At 38.0% G+C, this 16,342-nt stretch overlaps 2 protein-coding genes across 6 annotated transcripts; both read left to right on the top strand.

Annotated features, from left to right (window-relative positions):
• The first annotated feature begins 794 nt into the window (after positions 1 to 794).
• LOC120804079 (protein lifeguard 2-like) lies at positions 795 to 6,189 on the top strand. The gene is made up of 12 exons (XM_040153271.1): positions 795 to 897; positions 2,667 to 2,757; positions 2,915 to 3,003; positions 3,186 to 3,250; positions 3,360 to 3,413; positions 3,508 to 3,558; positions 3,684 to 3,723; positions 4,010 to 4,047; positions 4,229 to 4,316; positions 4,471 to 4,566; positions 4,729 to 4,782; positions 4,899 to 6,189. Exons 1-12 carry the CDS (start codon positions 883 to 885, stop codon positions 5,046 to 5,048), a joined length of 831 nt encoding a protein of 276 aa, XP_040009205.1. The 5' UTR covers positions 795 to 882; the 3' UTR covers positions 5,049 to 6,189.
• A 1,290-nt stretch (positions 6,190 to 7,479) lies between these two features.
• Positions 7,480 to 15,912, top strand: si:dkey-21c19.3 (sentrin-specific protease 1). Of its 5 annotated transcripts, none has more exons than XM_040153560.1 (19): positions 7,480 to 7,619; positions 8,227 to 8,296; positions 8,542 to 8,600; positions 8,716 to 8,897; positions 8,989 to 9,064; positions 9,220 to 9,412; positions 9,552 to 9,696; positions 9,793 to 9,911; positions 10,385 to 10,668; positions 10,791 to 10,854; positions 11,174 to 11,212; positions 11,322 to 11,406; positions 11,517 to 11,657; positions 12,203 to 12,334; positions 12,540 to 12,743; positions 12,839 to 12,918; positions 13,050 to 13,134; positions 14,930 to 15,025; positions 15,119 to 15,912. In XM_040153560.1, exons 1-19 carry the CDS (start codon positions 7,592 to 7,594, stop codon positions 15,179 to 15,181), a joined length of 2,145 nt encoding a protein of 714 aa, XP_040009494.1. In that variant the 5' UTR covers positions 7,480 to 7,591; the 3' UTR covers positions 15,182 to 15,912. The 5 variants fall into 5 exon arrangements, with proteins under 5 accessions (XP_040009494.1, XP_040009492.1, XP_040009493.1 ...); XM_040153558.1 differs by having other exon boundaries at positions 8,191 to 8,296; XM_040153559.1 differs by lacking the exon at positions 7,480 to 7,619 and adding an exon at positions 7,628 to 7,691 and having other exon boundaries at positions 8,191 to 8,296.
• The last annotated feature ends 430 nt before the right edge of the window (positions 15,913 to 16,342 follow it).

The raw sequence follows: 16,342 nt of genomic DNA, 5'->3' as shown, positions 1-16,342 counted from the left end.
GCTCTGTTCTTTGCACTTTTAAATAAAAGAGTTCAAATTGTACATAATTAATATTTATTTGTTTTATAAGAATTTATATTTTGCGGTGCATTGGTATTTATTGACACATTATGATATTTATTCTGTTGTCTCAGGTAGGGTTCCCAAATAATCCAAAATAAGGCAACATCAGATATTTTAATTTACCACATTTTTGAATGGGAAATGTTCTCCCAAATGTTTTTTTTTTTTTTTAATTTAATTTAAAATTAAGAAAACCATTAAAGTCTCATTTTGCACCAGTCATTCAAAATATAATATGGATTAATTAATTTGAAAGTTAAAGCTGTGAATTGCTCAATTGTCCTCAAAAAAGCCATTTGTGTTTCAGGTAATTTGAATGCAAGATTACTATTTCAAATTCACAGAAAACATTTAACTAGCATTGATCGTGGCTGTAAAGGCAGAAATTTCACAATATTTCAGCCCCTGCAGTCCCCCTCTCCTACTTTTTGCTGCAGACCTTATTTCCAGATTTCTCTGGACTTCTCATAACGCATCATGCAAGCACCCATCCCCCCCATTTTTCCTGGTCCTGTGGTACAGTCCCAGCTCTTTTTTATGGTGCAGCTTCACCTGGATGCTGCTAGAACATCCCTCTGTGGGTGAGGGAGGGGTATCCGCACGAGTCTGAACTGCGTTGTTTTGGGATTGCATCACTGTATCGTCACAGGCTGTTCAGTCCGAGCAGGCAAGAAGAGCACTATCAATCTTTTCTCACGGCTGTCAGTCCTTAGACTCTGCAAGAGCTACAATATCAAGCAAGGACACTCCGGAGCCCCACTGACCGGTTGGCATACTGGACATACAAGACAACCTACCGCAGGAAGACAGACAGGCATCATGACACAGGGCAAGGTATGAGCTTGCTTTAATAGTGATATTCAGTTAATCTTTCCATCCTTATCTACTGTTAATTATGGACGAACAAACAGTTGTGTATTTTATATATCTGTATGTGGCCTAGATTATTACATAATAGTCAGTTGAGATACGTGCTTTTGCTCCATCCCTATGGTCTCGCTATTGTGAATTGTTTGATGGCAATGCAGGCTATTCAGCTGTCAAAACCGACAGATTTAGTCATTTAAATGAAATAGGCCTATGAGAAATTGTACTGTTAATTAGTATTGTATTCTGCATCAATGACTGGTTTTGTGTCCAGCAGCATAGTATATCTAGCCAAAAAAAAACAAAAACAGCAAGATTAAACAGCTGTAACATAGAGTAGCTTTTTAACGACATCTTATTTTTTATTTTATTTTTTTTTTTAACAAACTGTTCGGCGTTGCCTGAGTTTATGTGAGTGAAATGCGTCACTGGTTGTTATACCAGGTTGCGTCACCATGACGACCCATTTCTTTCTGTAGCTCTGGTAAAGCCTGCCATTTAACCTACTGTGGCCTGATCCCAGTTTGTGCCTCTCATATCCATACAGGTGGTTAGAACAGTCTTTGATGATACGATGAACACGGTAAGAAGAGCAGATGGTGTTTTTTAAACGACCTTCTGAGTTTTTCAAACATCGCCAGTTAATTATCTTCTGGAGAAATGAATGCTGTGTGACCGTCTCTGTTACCTCCTAAAGGGGCCATGGAGCAAACATTTGCAGATGGAGGACCCGCCATAGCTTATATTGTACTTAAGTGGTATACATTTTTATCATATTTGTAGATCCAAATGATATGGAATAAACATTGCTAGTGGGGCCCCAGGGTAGTTGCCCGCTTTGATCCAGCCTTGTCTGAGACCCGAATGTATGCTTATACATGAGAGGCACAAGCTAACTGTAGTCTAACTACTGTTTTCAGTAGGATCTGTGTCAACCTATCAATCAAAACTCTAATGTAATAGGCTATAATTGCAGTTATAAACATCATATCCGGAAATCAATGTGTTGCATGAAATGTGCGAGTTACATTTGAAGATGAAGCAGTTGATTAGTCTGTTGAAGTGTAAATTATTAAAAGCAGTTGGTATGTCAGCTGAACCATAGGCTCACTGCTATGAGCTGAAGTTTAAGTTGAAGTAAAACAAAAAACAGAACAAAACAAAGCACAAACAACTGTCAGTTGAAGTTGTGCAGATGAAAGCAGTTTATATTTCAGTTGATGTGAAAGTGCTGGAGATGGTTAACACTGTATTGTGTGCAGTTGTATTTTAATTGGTATGTAAACACTGAAAACAGTTGAGGTGTCAGTTGAAATTTAAGGGCTTAAAGTAGGCTAGTTAGTTGATCTGCAGATCTGTCATGACCATATATCTTAACCCTTTTCATTTTCTAAGCTCCTGACTCACTTTTATTCATCCTTAGTATGAATTATACATTCTTTGCACCATAAATGTTCACAACTTTATATTTTCAGGGAGAGGCATGTATCTATGTTTACATCACACTAGTTTTATGATTAATTTACTGACAGACCGGAGAACAGTACCTGATGAATATGCAATACCAGTAGGATTCTGAAACATCTTTCACTCTAGCCCAAAAAGTTAAAGTTCAGGTTAAGTCTAGGGGAATTTTTTCTTTTCTACAAACATATTTTTTTCATTTACTCTCAGCTAAAAGGAGTAACAGACTATAGACTAAAAGATAAAAAATTGTTCATCTTTTGCGCTATCAGCTGTCACTTGCAAACAAGACCACCAATGGCTCCTCCAGTGGACAGGCCTCAGTGGCACCAGCTCCTCCCAGCTACGAGGAAGCCACTGCGGGTATGACAACACCTTAAGTTCGTCTGTCATTATTTTTAACAAATATATTTGACAATGTTTATCATCTTTTTGGATTGTGCAGTAGTGATGGGATTACATACGGTAAGTATATATTGGCCAAAAAATGCATTGTAAATTAAATAAATGTATTCTCCAGGCACCAGTGCTCCTTGCTACAATGATGTTGAGATGCTCACTGAGTTCACCTGGGATGATCGCAACATCAGGAAGGTCTTCATCCGTAAGGTATCAAAAGCTTTATCATCACATTGAATACAATATTTCCTAACCCTAACCCTTGGTGAATGCTGTGTATCACTGACAATTTACCTCAACTGAACATTCTTAAACTTTAAAGGCCTGACCAGCACATACCAGTACATGTACAACTATGCAATCTTTTTTCACTCAAACTTGCTCTCTTTTAGGTGTACGCCATCTTGATGATCCAGCTTTTGGTCACTCTTGCTATTGTTGCTCTTTTCACATTCTGGTGAGCCCAGTCTTTTTTATTCTTTACGTCTCATATTTAACAATAATGAACAAGGCATTCTGATAAAATTTACTGGGTAGTGTAATACCTAAGACTATTCTACTTTTAGTGACCCTGTGAAGTACTACATTCAAACCAACCCTGGCTGGTACTGGGCCTCTTAGTAAGTAGCACGTTTAGTCAGTAATACACAGTTACTCTGTACATTTTGGTTCATGTCAACTCTGTCTAACAACAGTATTTATGTTGTTTAACAGTGCTGTGTTCTTTGTAACCTATCTGACCCTGTCTTGCTGCTCTGCACCAAGGTAAGTTAAAAGTTCTCAAACTTGAATGCACTTCATCAAAAATAAATAAATACATTGAAAATAAAATAAAAAAAAAAAACATAAATCACCTTAAATTTTTGAATTCTCTTTTCTCACTCCTACAGGAGACAGTTCCCATGGAATCTGATTCTGCTTGCCATCTTTGTAAGTACAAGTCTGATATTTGATTTGATATTTTTATTAGATGAGCAGTGTTTTCAAATCAAAGCTGTAAACTGAGGTTTAGAATATCAAACAGCACGTTCACACATTAACAATATTTGTTTTTTACCCTACAAATGATTGTAAGTTGACAGTTAAAATGTTTAAAACACATTTATTATAAATATTTTGGGAAAATTAGTGCTGTCCATTCGTGACTCTCCTGAAGTGGAGTGAGATTTTAAAGAGTTCCTGGATTATCACATGACTATTGTATGTCCTGTTACAGACCCTCTCCCTCTCCTACATGACAGGGATGTTGTCCAGGTATACTTTATGTTTGCTCACTTCTTTATGTAACTGTATTGTTTTACTTTGTATTGTATCTTGTGGTGGCCTTCCTAATTCAGACTCTCCGTATGGTCTTTGCTGTATTTTTTTAAATTTTTTTTATCTTGAATAACTTGACACATATTCAGCGAGTTTTGCATTTTTCTTGTTTTAATAGTTTTTATAATACCAAGTCAGTGTTGATGTGTCTGGGCATCACAGCAGCTGTTTGTCTCCTGGTCACAGTCTTCAGCTTCCAAACTAAGGTGAGAAAAATAATATTTCTCCTTTTCTGTATTTTTATATTTTATCTGATATACAGTTTGCTGGATTGAGAGTGAGAATCATTTGTGTTTGTCAGTTTTTCAAACTGTTGGATAAACATGCTTAGGTTTGATTTCATGTGCTATCTCCATCCAGTTTGATGTGACATCATACCAAGGTGTGCTCTTTGTCTTCTGCATGGTCATGTTCATTTCTGGAGTGGTGCTGGCACTCGTCCTTCCCTTTCAATACGTAAGTGTGATTATCCAAATCAAGCGATTACACCAGCTGTGTGACGTGTACGATTGGAATGTGGAGGATTTTCCGACAGCCAGGATATAGTTACATGAAATATGAACATAAACTGACAAATATCCTGGAATTACACCTAATCAAGTCATTATTGCTATATAGGTACCGTGGTTGGATGCTATCTACGCTGTCTTGGGAGCCATACTGTTTACCATGGTAAGAGTACAGAAACTTCCAAACCATTAATGACAGAAAAGATCATATATTGTGGACTTTCAGAATCAGAAACAAACAAAAGGATTTCTTACTTGCTGTTTTATTTTCTTTTGCAGTTTTTGGCGTTTGACACCCAACTGCTCATGGGGAACAAGCGGTACACCATGAGTCCAGAGGAGTATGTCTTTGCCACTCTCAACATCTACCTAGATATCATATACATCTTCTCCTTCTTCCTCCAAATCTTTGGAACAAAACGAGAGTAAAACATCGCCCTACCTGTCTGATGTGAAGACAAAGGATGCACCAGTATGGAAATATAGGCAAACATGATAAGAGTCTTTTAAAATTTTGGTGATTGTGGTGACAGTGCTTCCAATTGTAACAGCTTTATTTTTTGCCTGATACTGACAAGGTTACAAACAGTTTGTGAATCTCTTGTACGGCTACACATGTACATAGAAGTCTGTCAGTATTAACACCCAAGATGTTTATAACTTTCCCTCCTCTATAGCATGTTTGGGAACCCTAACCACATTATGGGGTTAGCTTACTAGCTTTAACAGCCAGAAACATACAGTGATCCGTGATCTTGCTCCACTTAACGTAGGAAAAACATTCTGTGAGTGTCCATATGAAGCTGTATGGGTGTCTTATATCCATGCTTGCATTGGTATCACAACAGACAATACATGTCAATGTTCTTTAGGAGGTATTTGATCAACAGTACATTATGCATGACTCTTAAAAAAGCCCTAACTATGCCAAGTACACCGATCCCATCAATGTAACTATTGCTATAGGTGTTGATTTAGTTACTGAGAGCAACTTTAAAGAATACTTAAAGATTTTCCCTGTGTTTTCAGTTAATTGTTTTTTAACAGTTTGAGGGTAGGTGACATGTTTTTCTGGCTTTGAATGACAATCTGAAAATGTTATTTATTCGATTTGGGATGCTGCTACTCTTCTCTGCCTTGATTTGTTAATCATTTTATATTGTATGGTATATGTGCTGCGTTTTGCTCCATTTAACTATGAAGCTGTCATCCATTTCATTCACATTGGCTCAGTGTTTATTCTTAGTGTGTTCTTTGTCTAATATGTGTGTTGTTTGAAGATTGTTTAGACAAATTTTTCATGAAAAATATTTAGTTTGAGCAAACCTTGATTATTTAAACTTATACAGTTGGTTTGAAGTGGTGACATGATAATTAAATACAAACATGAAAGTGCCATACATGCATGGATTTACTGTAACTTTTGATAAGGCCTGAATTTGTGGAGGGGCTTGAATGCTATATTTCATGACATTTGAAGTTTATTTTTCTATGACGATATATATCAGAAAGTGTTTGATAAATGATAAATGGTGAGTTTAAAGCTTGAAACTTATTTGCAAGTCTTCAAAAGTGGCCTTGGATTACCATTATTTGATATTGATACAGTAGTATATTGTTTTAAGAGCATTTCACTGTAGTATTGGTGTTACTGTATTCATTTATTAAAGGGTGAATGTGTTTGAGTGCACTCACTGGTTCGTTCTGATTTAATAAATTATGTGTTAATACATCTACATTAGCTTCACATTTACTCTATGTCTTTCATGTGAAACTCCATGTAAGAAATTCATTTAGGAAAATTGTTAAAATTGTGGCTACTTTTTGGCAGGGCAGGGTAAATGGGAGCTTCATTTCAGTTGTTTATTTTCACATTAAACACTTCAGTGTTGTGGAAGTGTCGTACTGTAGGTGTTTTTAAATATTCAGAATGTTTTACTATGGTAAAATCCTTGCAAAATCACTTACATTGTTAAACAGCATGCAGTCCCTAGATGTCTCATTCACCAGCACTCTGGTCCTCAGACTTCTGATGATTTAAACTGTATATAAAGTTCCTCATCCCTCTGTGTTTGTTTTGGGATCATAGTTCTATTTTTGAAATATTTCCCCAAAAGTAGTGGTCATATTAATATTGAGCTAGGTAGATGTCTTGATTTGTGAATCCAGAATTCCACATTGGACATATATTTAATATAATAAAACTGTGTTTTTATGTGAGTGCGTGTTCAGTTTTTAATCTGGTTGTTTAGTGCACACAAATTAGTCAAGGTAGATAATAGTATTCAAGGATCAAGGATAGGTAAAGTTCATGTAGTGCTGCTGGGGCTGGTAATGTGGTAATACTGTATTTTGATGCGTAAATGACATTATATGCACATGCATATTAATATAATACATAATATGCAATGCACATGTGACATAATAATCACTCATCCTACAATATGCTCTCTATGGCACCATGCCATGCCTATTGTATGCCATACTCTCTTTTGTATCTTATAACTTTTATTGGACAAATTAGACTAGAAAATAACGTGTCCTATAGGTATAAACAGCATATACAGTAGTTGCTTTGTGTTTCAGGCTGAACATGTTTTCTTCTCGTTATGCATTTTTGCCGTCAGTTTAATTAGGTACAGACTCAAGCGAAATACTCAAAACCTCAACAAATATGTTAATCCTAATTATGAATGATTAAGGCCTCTGAGAACATACTTTGTAGCTTCGTGTGTTTGGCATAAAGATCGGCTCCATGTATTTATCGATTTCCAAATATAATTAGAAAATCAGAGCATACGAGAAGGGCTATTCCTCCACACCTATCTGTATTTGTGCGACAGACACACGGGGCGTGGAAATGTCAGGGACAGTAGGCCAGCGCCAAATTATAACGTGCGTGTGTTGACTACATGTAATAGAAATAAAACTGTGTTCCCAAGCCAGTGCCGGCGGGTGTGACGTGACATTAAATGCTCTCCTCCAGTCTGCAATCTACCAGTAAGTCTGTTGTGCACTCGGTTTTAGGGGATGCAGTCGTCCAATCACCGTGTGCGATGGTAGCGCGTCCAGGTCAGCCATGTTGTGGTTTTGAATGAGGAAGAAGCGGGAGATGTTATTCTACAACGAGTTTATATGCAGTTTAAAGTCACGTTAAGGATATATAAATGAGTTAGGGTTTGAGTAAAAATGATAACCGTTTTTCCGAATGCGTTGGATGCGACCTATCGCATTCCTGTTGGAATTTAAACATACTTCCATAAATTAGCAGTGTAGCTAACAACGTTAGCTAGCAGGGTAGTTAGCGTAGTGTGCTAGCTAGGCAACTAGCGAATTCTCAGCTAACTAGCTAAGGGTTAGCTTGTGTCTTGGGAAAGTAAAATGGTATTTGTAAGGAGTGTTAGCCTTTCAAAAAGCCTCAGCTAACCCGCTTCAGTCGAATGAAGCGTATTAGCTTTATTTGGTTTGACTATATTGACAGGTAGACTGAAAGCAGCCATAGTGATTTATTTTTAGCGGCGCTATTTGTAAAACTTTTGAGCCATGTTGAATAAAATCTACGAATGGATAGAAACAAGCTTTGCCAATCTTCGCAATGGTGTACCAGCTGCGGAGCACTCAGATGCACACCGGGCACCGGGAGATGGTCAGATGAGGAGGAAAAGAACAATTGAATGGTACGAGCTTTAACAGCATTAAAATCCTGTGTAACCAAATGACTGTGTGTTTAAAAAGACATGGAACTAAACTGACCCTAATTTGCTATGAAGTTAACTGTTTTTTTTAATACGCATTTCATTGCTCCGCTGGTCAGTCAGCGTTTCAGCAATTTTTTGCAAGGTGAAGAAAATTGTTTGAGTCTGTCGCAATGGAGGGAACGTGTTATTAACTGCTTTAGCATCAATTTGTGTTTTTCTTCAAGTTTGGAAGACGGACATAACATCGACCAAGATGGATTAATGATAAAGAAATCAAGAATGGGTAATTGCACAGTCACTCACTCTGTTCCATGATATGGTGCGAGTATCTGTGAGGATATAGTCAAATCAGTGTTACCTTCCTTACAGTCTTGTCTGTCTGTCTCAAATTTGTCCAGGGGATCTTATTGACACAGTCAAGACTGCAGCTGAAGGGGTTAAGAGTCATAGCTCCAGCGTGGCTACATGGATGAAGAACAATGTAAGCCCTACCTTGAGAAATATACTGCCTGCCTCCCCTGGACCTCCACCCGGAGAGCCACAGCCCTCAACATCAGCAGCAGCCTGGGCAGGGATGCCGGTAAGGAATGAATTTTAGGGGCCTGACTTTAAATGTGTAAAAACATTTTTTGGCTTTTATTTAAACATGACTTGTATTTGTTTGGATGAAGATTGCTGAAAGGAACTCTCTGGATGAGACGTTCGTTGCTCCCTCAACAACGTTGGAGTGGAAAACATCCAAATCAGGTAAGACTTATCATTTAAAGTATTGGTTGAGGTTGATAAGGTTTTGGCAGTCTTTGACCTCCCGGAGAGAAGTTAATTACTGTACTGTTTTTTGTTTTTGTTTTTTGCTTGTTTTTTTGTTTTTTGTTTGTGTTTTTTTTCCTTTCCAACTCTAGAATGGATACGTAATGAGAAATCCATAATGGGATCAAAAGTCTGCAGGCGACAAGTGTGCATGAGTCCCACACATCGTGAGGTGCCAAAAACAAATGGGCATTCAATCAACTTGCCACCCTCTGTCATCCCTAAATTGCACCCTTCCCCACGGCTAGGCAGATCCCTAAACTTTCGGCCATATGGAACACCAAGGTATTTCTTACATCTTGGTTTTTGCCTCTTGAAAACAAAACTTTTCCTGCTGTTTTTGTTATATGATTTTTCATTATCCTGTGTGATCTATTGTTGGTTGATGATGTTTGAATGCCAAACTGTAATTTTGTATCTGCAGTTTCTTTAGTGGACTGGGCACCACAAGCAGCTCCTGCACCAGCATGTATGAGAAGACCTTTCCCATCAAAGTGGTGCAGAGCCCAACACATAGCACCTCATCTGGTCGCATAGCCAGGGCCAGGCCCCACTGCACAGCGCAGGAGGTCAGACATCAGGACAATAAGGCGTCATGTGATTCCTTCTAATTCAGTTGTTGCATTTCTTTGTAGATTTCTTGGTTCTCCTCTGTGTTTGTCTAGTCTGTTCGTGAAGAGGAGAAGGAGGTCTACAGGCAGCTTCTGACCATGGTCTCTGGTGGTCAGTCGTCTTTCCTTCACAACGGCAGCTCACACGCCATTGTGAGGTCACACAGAGATTTGTACGTATCCATACAAATACAGGATACTTTAACAGTGCCAGATTCAAACTGTTAAAGAAACATGTAAAGGGATACAGAGTAGGGGGGCACACTAGAAAGAGTACTGTCAGATTTCAGTCACAGGCCAGTGGGGGGCTCCAGAAGCATATAAGCTTAACAGTAGTACTTTACACGAAATTCTAGTTAAATTAAATATGTTTTTACTTGCATAGCTCTATGGTCAACCAAGAATTCAAAAGGGAAAGCAATTTCTCATACATACTCAGTGGTAGTCGCACATGTCCTTTGTAGCTGGAAGGGGCATGCAAGGAAGGAGTATCCATCTTTACTGCAATCACAAATTCTTCATACAGTTATACAGGTAGTAAATATTAGTAATTAATTTTAGTAATTGTAACTTTTAACCCTTTGATTATGTCTGTACTGTAACTAGATGATGTCTGCTCTCTCATCTGCTGTCACGTTCTCATCAGCACCAGCTTCCTGACCACCAGCCGCAGACTGCTACAGTTCTCTTCCCCTACTGGGTCAGCAGCAGGAGAAACGTCAGAGGGAACTAGCAGCCCACCCAGCCCAAGAGGCATGTCAAGCCAGAGCTCAAGCAACCTCCCCAGCCCAGTGGAGACCTCCGGCAGGCCAGGGATGCAGACATGGTCTCTGGACACGGACCTCAGCTCCAGCAGAGCAGCTACTCTCACATCAGCTCCCTCCCCATCTACTCTGCAGGATAACTCCTCTCAGGACACACAATCATCAGGTAATATACTTGTATGTACACTTAATAGAGGCATTACGAAAATGGGATATCATAATTGATTTGAATATTCGCTTGTTTCTGTATTTCTTCTTTGGTTGTAACCTCCTTGTCTTCTCTTGTAGCTCACGATGGTGACTCTGTAATTATTGTAAATGAGCAAAAGGGTAAGAAGCAAGACAGCTCAAGGTTAGTATTTGTTTTTCATCAGTGTCATTTTGTTCCTTTTCGCTGTTTTATGAAGAGCTACATTTCACTGTGGTTAATGTAATGCGTAATATGATTAAATCTAATATTAGCATGTCCAAAGACATAGACATCTAAAAATTTCATGTTGGATTGTGTTAATTTATTTCATAATTTAAATTGAAAATTGAATTCATATGAACACAGCAAGTAAAGTCTGTGTAACATAAGTGTAAGGAGTGTGAGGTGGAGTAAAAACAGACTAAAGTCAGCAAAGCTTAGTGTGAACTATACGTGACAGCATATTACTCTTTCTTTACAGTGTGCCATGTTTCCAAGCTGAGTTATGGATCAAAGAATTGTAAGTACTTGCCAATGCATTCAATTATTTATTAAATAATTGATCCATTATTCACTGATAATATGTTTGATTAGAGCCACGAGGAAAACTTGTGTTTTTGTCATTGTAGAACTAGCATGTACGACTCTCGAGCGAGAGAAAGACGGAGACACATAGAAGAGCAGGAGGCCCTGGCTGCCCAGCTGCTGCGACAGGTGACTGTTCACATCTGAAGCCCTCATTCAGGGTTCAGCTGTATCATATCAATTGTTTCTCGACCTCCTGTTATCCCACTAACCCGTGTCATGTTGTTACTGGTTCCCAGCGCCTGTCTGAAGAGGGGCAACGCAGCCCAGATGTGGAGGTCCATGTTCGAGTTCCTTTGGAAAAGGAGGTTCCTTTGACTCCTGTGATAGAAGAACCAAAGCCTTTGGAAGAGAAACCAGAATTCCCTGAAATCACAGCAGTATGATTGTTGTGTCTTTAATTTTGCTTGAATTTATTTAGATTGGGTCACCTAAATAGACTTGCTCTCACATAGAAGATTTTGTGTTTCTGAATATATGATTTCTTCCTTTTTAAAAAGTAGAAATTCTGTTGTGCACCTTACTGATGCAATGTTTATGTTCTGTAATAATAAAATGAAAAGCAATAAAATCTAAGCCCAAAATAAAGTAAAATTATATTTGCAGTGTAACTAAAGGTCTGCCTAAATGGTGCTTTTATGTCCATTTGGTTTTATTGTAAATTTCTTCAGGTTGATATTACGTGTTCTATGCTGCTTAAGTTGAGAGCAAATAGGTTTTTTGCCGCTGTCCCGTTCTGTGGGTCAAGATAATCACATTAGAAATAATAAAAAATATAAATTCAGAATAATACATGGGGTTAAAAGTATCAGCTATTTGTAGTTTCTACAGGCTCAAGATTTTTGGAAAAACTTCAAATTTAATGAGTATAACGGTTAGGTCAATATTTCCTGCTTTTTTACGTGTGGTATCTCTTTCTGTTAAGGAAATGGAGGCTGAGGTGAACAGGGTGCTGAGAGGAGGTAGTCCTCATGAAGTATTAAGTGAAGGTTTTGGTCTCAGCCTTACGCGCAAAGACCTAAACACCCTCAGCAACCTCAACTGGCTGAATGATGAAGTGAGTACACATTATATTCAAGCAAAGATCTGAGTGAACTTATTTTGCAGTAGGTGGACATTATAACCTTTTTTGTAATGCATACATTATAATATAAAAAAATACATGACCATGGTTATATTGTGCATGTAATATCTGTTGCACAACTGAGTCATGCATTGGTGCTTGTCCAGCTAATTGAAACTGTCCCTCCTTAATCTCTTAGGTGATCAATTTTTACATGAACCTGCTGGTTGAGCGCAGCAAGGACCCCAGGCTGCCATCAGTCAATACGTTCAACACTTTTTTCTATCCAAAGCTGCGCAGGAGTGGCTACTCCGCTCTCCGCCGCTGGACCAAAAAGATGGACATCTTTTCTAAAGACATCCTGTTGGTTCCTGTCCACTTGGAGATGCACTGGTGCCTCTCTGTAAGTCTCAGTGACCATCATTGTGAACTTGGAAGTAACAGTCTTTATTTTGGATTTATTTTTGCAATTTTTTATTGTTCAACTCTTTCTCTCAGGTGGTGGATTTCCGCAAAAAGGCTATCATGTACTTTGATTCTATGGGAGGAAACAATGATGAAGCATGCAAAATATTGTTGTAAGTTTCTGTATCAGATATGTTCATTTGTTGAATAGGATGTATATTTGAAAAGCTAAATGTAACTCCAGCAAATACATTTTTATGAGCCATTGATGTCTTTAGCAAGTAATTCATTTTTGTTTCCCCAGTGAATACCTGCAGCAGGAAAGTAAGGACAAGAAGGGCGAAGAACTGGATACCTCAGGCTGGACTCTACACAGCAAAAAGCGCAGTGTAAGTCCAACACACATGAGGGCTGAGAACATCAAGTAGTCTGTTTTCATTGTTGTGCCATGTCATGCTGTGATATCAGATTCCATGCAATTTAGGAATTCTAGATGGGCTTCTGTTATCAGCAGAAAGCTCCAGGTTTATAGTTTTTCAATGGCCAGCTTGTCCAGATCCATGGTGCAGTGCAAAGTGATTACCAGTGGACTCGTTTTGATTGTAAATACATCACCATGTTTTATCCTAAAGCCCTTACTAAATTCTTTGTAACCTGTAGGTACTTTCACAGTAGTAGTAGACAAAAAAATCAGTAGATACTTTTAGAGAAATTGTAAGTTGCCATAGTACTCACCATATGTTTTAAAGTGGACAGTTGGAACAAACCTAAGGAGAGGTGTTTTTTCAAGTCCAGTCAAGTCAGATTTTATTTATATAATCCAATATTACAAATTTGCCTCGAGGGGCTTAACAATCTATATTTGTACATATTTGAGTAAATTTAGAAGAAGAAAATGTCTTGGGGTGCTTTGACAGTTAGTGGGGCTGCAGTACGTATGAAGGGAAAGCCTATTAATCATCTGTTGGCATACAGCTCATTTTCACTGTTTACATGCACAATATATTCCAGTTTTAGCCCTTATTATTAAAAGCTGGTTTACATCGCTAATGAAAATGAATATTCTGCTAATATTCCATTTTATATGCAGCTGTGCATACTGTGATTAATGTAAAATGCTCCCCACCTTATTGAAAAGGTCAGCATTGCGATATTTGCGCACATCCAAAGACCTGTTGATATCCAAGTCTTTCATAATGTTTAAAAATAGGTATGTTTCTACTTCCATCCAGAAATGTTCTTTTGGTAATTCATCTCTACCCAGCCTTGCAAACTGTTGTCTAGTTGGTTTGTGTACAATGCACAGAGCTGACTGTAAACAGGCAAGAGGGCATGTGCGGCAAACTGCTGTAAAAACCCCGACCCCGCATATTCCGAATGTGCTGTATACATGTCCAAAGAGTGCTCCTAAACCTGAACAATATAGGTGTGTCCCACATATCTTAATCGGAAAATGCTAAATTCAGAATAAGGCCAAATTTGGAATATCCAAACAGAATATGCTATTTCATTGTGTATCCAATTCTGAATAATAGTGGAATATTAGTGTGCATGTAAATGTACAGTTTGTTTCATTGGGACATCAATGAAGTGGCCAGTATAGAAAAGCAAAGCTTCTTTTAGCTTCATATAATGCAACTATGGAAATGTACCATAAAAATGGCAGTCTTAGTTTCTCAGCCAGCCAGTCAGTCCAGTCCACTTTAGGCTGTTTGTATTTAAGGAGCAGTCCGCCTTCCAGACCCACTGGTAGGGCTTTTAAAATTTTGTTCTAGTAGTAGAATTGTGTTTCTCATTAAAAGAGCAGTGTTGTTTATAATGTCGTATTGTGTTACTGTGACTTTTTTTTTTTTTTTTTTTTTTGGGGCAAGGATACATTTGAAATATTGATAAGATACAATATACTACGGTGCAAAATCTATTAATAATCCTGTTGCATTGTCAAGAGCAAAATGTCACATTACACGGGATGCTTGTCTTTAAGAAAAGTGCTAAAATGGGATAGAGTGAATTTCCAAAGCAAAATCTTAGCCGTTTGTAAAGTAATGTTAATTGTTGGTATTGATGAAATGTCCTGTCAAACTGTCACAGATGATTCATTTCATTTTGCATTGCGGGTTGGTTTAGAGTTTACTCGCACCTTTTTAAATGTTCATTAACATTTTTATTCCTCCTTGCTCTCAGGAAATCCCTCAGCAGATGAATGGTAGCGACTGTGGAATGTTCACGTGCAAATATGCAGATTACATTACCAAAGACAAGCCAATCACGTTCACACAGGTAATCACCAACAGCAGCAACAAAAAAGATTTACCTGGTGAAATAATGGTGTCCTAAAAATGGCTCACATGATCTTTCTTTTCTTATTCACAGAAACACATGCCCTACTTTAGAAGAAGGATGGTTTGGGAGATTCTGAACCATAAGCTGTTGTGATGTCAGGGTGAGGAATGTGAACTTGTATAGTCAGCTCATGGTGTTACAAACACGCGCCGTGACTACGGCCGAGCTGCGTTCAACAACACGGCCCACTGACAGACATCCTGTTCTGGGAAGGATTTGCACACCAGCTCATCAGATCAGGAACCAGCTCTGCCTCACTCCATCCTTCAAGGCCAGTGAAGCCCTCAGCTGATCTTGGCTGATGGGATGTTGCTGGAGCACCTAAGCACTGCCTCCCAGTACTCTTCTCCAGTTTTTTTTTGTTTTGTTTTTTGGTGCACCCGTGGAGCATCAGTATAGCAGCTGAAACACTGCGTGTTTTTATATTGCCCAGCCAGAACTGTTTTTGAAATCACACTTACTGACTTACAGACCATACTCTGAGCTGCAATGTTGGGTTTGATGCAGACACACAAAGTTTACATGTTTTTGTCTTACAGGGAGATGAGTGTATTATGCTGCATTGTTTTTATAATGACAGTAATACTACATTTTTCTGTCAATGTTTGATACTCTTGGTATGTGCAAAGGAAAATTTACCATGACAGTATGAATGCCCACAAAACTGAAATTTGAATGGTATCTAGTCTAAAAATTTGTCTCTTTGTATTTGGGCGTGGGACTTGTTTTGTTTTCTTTTTTTTCTGCAATATGAATATTACACCCAGAACAAGATTATTTTTGTACCTTGTTTGATTAAAATGCACATAAGTCTTCAAATGTGACATTGCCTCAGAGTATGATTTATAATGAAAACAGAATGTTCTTACCTTGCCTCTGACTTGCAAGTATAACAAAACGGTCTTAGTTACAGCCTAAAACAGCAGGGTAAAAAAGTTTTGCAATTTCTTTCATATTAATTAGTCTTGATAAAAGATTGTAAATTAAGGTTCAAAGTCTATTTTATGTATTTCAGAGTCTCTTAGTTGAACAGCAAATTTTGGGCATATTCAGTATATTTTGAACTTTGTACATACTTCAAACATATACAGCCTCTTGAACAGTGTAATATACTTTTTTTTTTTTTTTACCTATTTCTTATCTATTTTTATCTAGATCCAAGTCTGTTTTAGAAATAAATTCTCATGTATTGTGACTGTTTTTTGTGTATTACCTCAAAATCAGTTTGGTTTGGTATAAAAAATTGCCACATTT

Source organism: Xiphias gladius, chromosome 18, assembly GCF_016859285.1.
Source record: "Xiphias gladius isolate SHS-SW01 ecotype Sanya breed wild chromosome 18, ASM1685928v1, whole genome shotgun sequence".
NCBI lineage: Eukaryota > Metazoa > Chordata > Actinopteri > Istiophoriformes > Xiphiidae > Xiphias > Xiphias gladius.
This window is presented reverse-complemented; position numbering and strand designations above follow the sequence as displayed.

Excerpts from the sequence above, each read along its gene's own strand:
- LOC120804079 (XM_040153271.1), top strand. Across the intron at positions 3,004-3,185 it reads GGAAGGTCTTCATCCGTAAG|GTGTACGCCATCTTGATGAT; the intron begins GTATCAAAAGCT and ends GCTCTCTTTTAG. Across the intron at positions 4,783-4,898 it reads GAGCCATACTGTTTACCATG|TTTTTGGCGTTTGACACCCA; the intron begins GTAAGAGTACAG and ends TTTCTTTTGCAG.
- si:dkey-21c19.3 (XM_040153558.1), top strand. The coding sequence starts at position 7,592 with ATGCTCTCCTCCAGTCTGCAATCTACCA. Across the intron at positions 11,213-11,321 it reads GAGTTATGGATCAAAGAATT|AACTAGCATGTACGACTCTC; the intron begins GTAAGTACTTGC and ends TTGTCATTGTAG. Across the intron at positions 11,658-12,202 it reads AATTCCCTGAAATCACAGCA|GAAATGGAGGCTGAGGTGAA; the intron begins GTATGATTGTTG and ends CTTTCTGTTAAG.